The sequence below is a fragment of the Solanum lycopersicum genome, chromosome 1 (assembly GCF_036512215.1).
Source record: "Solanum lycopersicum chromosome 1, SLM_r2.1".
NCBI classification, from domain to species: Eukaryota; Viridiplantae; Streptophyta; class Magnoliopsida; order Solanales; family Solanaceae; genus Solanum; species Solanum lycopersicum.
The window spans coordinates 84,551,358-84,556,855 of record NC_090800.1 but is presented as its reverse complement, the minus strand read 5'-3'; the positions used below and the strand labels follow the sequence as shown (position 1 = coordinate 84,556,855).

Below are 5,498 nucleotides of genomic sequence, written 5' to 3'. Positions count from 1 at the left end.
TTAGAGTACGTTCAAAATAGTTTCATTCAGAATACATTATGATTCTAATTTATAGTCTTTTAAATTTATCAAAAGTAACAATTACTTTTTAACAAACTTAATTTGTTGGATTAGACAAAAATTATGAAAAAAGATGTTCAAATTATAAATATAAAAAATCTCATCAAATTCCTAATATGCAACACAAGTTCATATACTAGACATCAAAAAAAGATATAGAAATAATAGAAAATTACATTTTAAAAAGTTTTATCAAGCTCTAATAGTAACAATAGGAAAATAACAAAAAAACATAAATATTGTATCACTAACTATAAGTTTTCGCTATTTTTTTCTCAATAAATTTCAATCAAAATTAGTCCGCATATATTCAAGAAACTATTTTGAACTTTATCAAATTTTACGTAACCATTTTTTATCATAAATAAATGCTAAATGATCAGAATTTTAAAAATTATATATTTTTTTAAATAAATAAATTATTTTTTTAATTAAAATATATTAATGTTAAAAGAATAAAAATATTTTAAAAAATAAAACAACATATTTAACCTGACACAAAGGATTTTTCCTTTTTATCATTTTCTTTTCCTTTTTATCATTTTCCTCTTGTTAGATAGATCTCTTAATAATCGTGAGATGATAAACTTTTATCGAGATGTTTTTGTTTTTTTAATTTTAGAAAATTGGGCGCTACTTTTTTTATAAGAAAAATACGAAAACAAATTTCATTATATATTCAATATCAAAGTTCAATACTATTAAATCGATATGGCGGATAAGACCCCGAGGGAAACGCTCCCTATGTGGAGAACATTTCACGTCTTCACCACCACTTAGGTTTTGTCAAAATTCAATAATTCAAAGTTAAGGATAATATCTCTCACCACATATACTACTATAAAATTAAAAAAAAATACAACTTTTTCTCAATGCTTACTTTTAAATGTTCCCAGCTCCTCACGTTCTCCTCTTCCCTAAAACCATTTTTTTTCCTTCACGTACAAATTTTTCTTCTTTTTCCAAATGTTTCATTTTAGTCAAATTAACTGCCTAACTGTCTAAAAAGCTTTTCATCACCTTTATCAAAGAGTTTTCATGGAGTGATCAATCATTGAAAAATTGAAAAAACAGAAAAAAAAAAGTTTTTTTTTTTTAAAAGAAAATTGATAACCCTTAGATCAAGGAAAAATGTTCTTTTAATAGAGTATTTAACTTCTCTTCATAATTATGACAAGCTTTAATTAAGAGAGAGAGAGATTAGGCCTTGTTTCTTTTCATGGTTCTAACTTATAGGATATCTGGAAAAAAAACTAGTCCCATTTTTTTGTTTTCTTTCTTCCTGCATTTATTCTTTGGATTCCTTTTTCTTTTTTGGGGTTATTTAACAGATGTAGCTTCAATCTTACTTCTTTATATATTTTACTATTCATAGAATCCCAACCATTGTTTATATTTTATTGTTAAAGGGGTTCTTGGTTGGTCGATCTAGCAGCATCTTCTTGTGGGTCAGCTCAGTTTCTGCTGTAGTGTCATTTGAGCAAGAATCCAAATTTGTGTTGAAGAATTTTTGACTATTTTTGACCAAAAGATTTGGCCTTTTCTCTGATTGGATTTTATTATCTGGGTTTTGGTCTTTTTTCTTGAGAAAGATTGGATTTCGATCATCTGGTTCTTCTAAGATTTGTTTTTTTTTTATTGAGAAAGATTAAATTTTGATCGTTTCAAGATTTGGCTTCTTTTTTTTTTTGAGAAAAATTTCGCATAAGTTCTTGAGAAAGAAGCCTATTCTTTTATGTATTCTTCAAGGGCTTGAGAGCAATGTTTATTTCTACTGAAGATGAAAATATGCCATTGCCTTTGGAAAATGGGAAAGCTTTGGAGAATTCTTCTCCAATAGTATCAAATCCAGATTCCAAGGATGATGAGCCTTCCCAAGAGATTCCTTCAACTTTCACAGATGTCAATGTAGTTCAAGAAGATGAAAAGTTTCAGCTTGAGCAGATGATTTTGAATTTAGAAGGTGTTTTTTCTTGGGATTTGTTTGTCATTTGACTGAGATTTAAAATTTTCATTATTTGAACTTTCTTTTGTTGCTTATGGTATTGCAGGTGAAATTGCGAGTTTGAGGCATAAAGAGAGATCTTTGGATGAAAAAAGAAGAGAGGCATTGAATAAGATACTAGACATTAAAGGTGATTTCTTGTTTGTATATTTACTTTATTTGAGATCTTCTAAATTGAATACATTTTTGTCCTTCCTTCATTTATGTGTTCTGAATGAGAGACATTAATATTTCCAAATGTAGGTTGCATTCGGGTGTTTTCCCGAGTTAGACCATTTTCTCCAACAGATAAACAGAGAACTCATCAGCCGATTTCTGTTGAATCGGAGAAGATTGTAGTAAGATCTGGTGGAAGCAGGAAAGAATTTGAATTCGACAAGGTTTTCCCTCAGGAATCACTCCAAGGTTGGTAATATTTATGTGTTAAAAGTTGACTAATCTTGTTCCCTAAGAAATTTAGTTAATGCATTTGTTATGCTTGAACATTCTGTAGAAAATGTTTTTGCTGAGGTTGATCCAATTATCAGATCTGCACTTGATGGGCACAATGTATGTATATTAGCTTATGGACAAACTGGAACTGGCAAGACATATACTATGGTTAGTTATCTTGACTTACTTGGTATTTGTGACATTGTCATGAAGAGTACTTATAGAAATGATCTAGGAGTTTTTCTTGTGTTCTTTAGGAGGGAATCACAGAGTCTCCAGGGATCATTCCTCGTGTTCTTCAGGAGCTTTATAACCTTTCCTCTTCAGATAGCTCGAGTTCATTTACATTTTCGATTAGTATGCTCGAAGTCTATTTGGGCAGTATAAGGGATTTGCTTGCTCCAAGGCCTTCCAGTCGTAAATACACTGCATCGAGATGGTAATTACCATATCTTGTCCTTCCTTATAAAGGAGGTTGTAATTTGATGATCCACTTGGAATTTCCTGGTATAGTTTGGCTAACACTATTACAGCAATCTAAATATTCAAACAGATTCAAAAGGATCAGTTGAAATCGATGGTTTGACTGAGGTAGAAATCTCTAATTTTACAAAAGCAAAATGGTGGTATCATAAGGGGAGGCGAGTTAGGTCCACATCATGGACGAATGTAAATGAAACATCCAGCAGATCGCATTGGTGGGTGTCCAGTTTGTGTAGAAGTCTTTCTCATCTTTAATTGGTTTGCTTTGGTTCAACAGTTACTTTATCTGTTTATTTTTTTGTATTTAGCTTGACGAGGATCAGTATATATCGCTATGGGGATACTTTGGGAGGTAAAGCAGAAGCAAGCAAATTGTGGATGGTTGATCTTGGAGGGAGTGAGCGCCTACTTAAAACAGGAGCTACTGGACAAACCCTTGACGAGGGGAGGGCAATAAATCTCTCTCTTTCTGCACTTGGTGATGTTATTGCAGCTCTTAGAAGAAAGAAAGGCCACGTTCCTTATAGGTAGGTGAATATGTTCGAGTTTCTTAGTTCGTAAAAGGAATTTGGTTTTCATGTCTGCATTTTGGTAGCACTTTCTCAGTGTTCTGCTTGCTAGAGTTTTATTCTGTTCCACTATTACACTGCTCGATAGAAAAAGCTTGAGGAGCTATGTGAGTAAATATTTGGAAGTGGTGCTTTCCATTAACTAATGAAGTTGCAACTTTTGATTGCAGAAATAGCAAATTGACACAAGTGCTCAAGGATTCTTTAGGTAAATACTCTCATTCCTGAAAAGCCATTTTCTTGCATGCATGTCAGAACTATTATAATTTTCACATTTTGGACAATGATATTGTTGTGGTAGCAGTAGCGCAATATTTTGTTGTATCCACTCAGTGACTAGGAGTTATAAGGAATCTTGAAATTTTGACTTGTTGGCTTTTGATGTAAAAAACTCTCTTGTTCGCCTTGGTACTTCGACATCTAAAAATGTTAAGTTGTTCATAACTTATTTCTTTGAACTTACCGCTTTAGGTGATAAATCAAAAGTTTTGATGGTAGTCCATGTTAGTCCATACGAAGAGGATGTTGGAGAAACAACATGCTCCTGTACCTTTGCAAAGAGAGCAAGAGCAGCGGAATGCAATAGAGAGCTCTCAGAAGTAAGCCTCTCTTTTACCAGTTTTTTGTATCGTCTTTGATGACCTTGCGACTTAACCTTATTTATTGTTTTGCGTTCCTTTAGGAATCAAAGAAGCAAAAAGAAAAGAGGATCGCGGAGCTTGAGGAGCAAATGAAGGAAGCTGAAGAAGGATGTACAGAACTTTGTACTCAAATACAGAAGGCTGATTTTTTATTGAGTGAAAACAAAAGGCTTTTCATGAAGAGATATCAGCCACTTGAAGATGAAGAAACCTTTCCTATAACCCCAAAGCAAAACGTCCCTGAAATCACAGTAACTCCAAGAAACTCTGAGAAGGGACTAAAAACAAATGTCAATAGCTCGGTGCCTCGATTCATGAGTTCCACGGTTGCCAGTCGAATAAGAGAGACTACAGCAGAAAAGGAAATCCATAGCAGACCAAAAAGTGTGAGATCATGGGCTAGGAGCTCTATGCAAATTTCTGGTTCACAATCAAATAGCTTTGAACGTCGTTTCAAAGCTCACTTACGGACTTCAAATAAAAGATCACGTTATAGTGAAACTAATACCATGGCAGGGGACATTAAGTATGGTGATGATTCAGATATTAAGCCATCTATCCTACCACAAAGCAAGACTATGGCGCCCTCGGATCCAAAACCTAGAAAACCACTAGCTCACCACAGAAGAAGGATGTCTGATCTTCTCTAACTATTACAAGAGTTGATCAAAGGTGCTTAGCTTCTTTTTTTTTTCCCTTTTGGTGTTTTGACTTTGGTTTGGTGTTGCTGCTGCTACTGCCATTGTTTTCATTTTTCTTTATGGTCTGGAAGTGATTCAAGATCGACTACGAGAGAAATTCTTTCAAGGGTTCATGTGTTATAGGTGTGACATTTCTTGAGATAGTATTAACTTTATACTTTGCAGAAAGAATGGTTTCTTTAGGCTTGTGTGTTTACATCAAAATGTCATGTTGTTTTGACAGTGTGAAGCAAGTGCATGGAAAAAACTTTTCAATTCATGTTGTAACCATACAGTTCAGAATGTATTAACAAAAACTGACTATTGAAGTTTGCTCCTCCTCTTCTATATATTGTATTAGTTTAGATTTACCATATGCAATATTATCTTTGAGTGATCTGTGAATATCATTTGGTTTCATTAACCAATTCAAAGAGAAACCCAATGTGTCTGAGTTATTCATACATGTGTGGTGGGAAGGTGACAAGTATTTCGAGAAATTAGTTGTGTTCATTTTTAATTCATAATGGAACTTCAGTTATATCGTTCCCTTAATTTTTTACCCTAGATATGTTGGTTTTGTAGATTCAGTTTTAACTTGGACCAAAAGTATTCATTTTCACAAAAA

The 5,498-nt window shown here is 33.1% G+C and overlaps 1 protein-coding gene across 1 annotated transcript; it reads left to right on the top strand.

Annotated features, from left to right (window-relative positions):
- The first annotated feature begins 790 nt into the window (after positions 1-790).
- On the top strand, positions 791-5,202 carry LOC101249021 (kinesin-like protein KIN-14U). Its single transcript, XM_004230091.5, has 10 exons — positions 791-2,023; positions 2,112-2,195; positions 2,309-2,470; positions 2,559-2,665; positions 2,755-2,936; positions 3,031-3,195; positions 3,289-3,507; positions 3,720-3,757; positions 4,021-4,148; positions 4,232-5,202. The coding sequence occupies exons 1-10, from the start codon at positions 1,822-1,824 to the stop codon at positions 4,838-4,840; spliced, it is 1,896 nt and encodes a 631-aa protein (XP_004230139.1). The 5' UTR covers positions 791-1,821; the 3' UTR covers positions 4,841-5,202.
- The last annotated feature ends 296 nt before the right edge of the window (positions 5,203-5,498 follow it).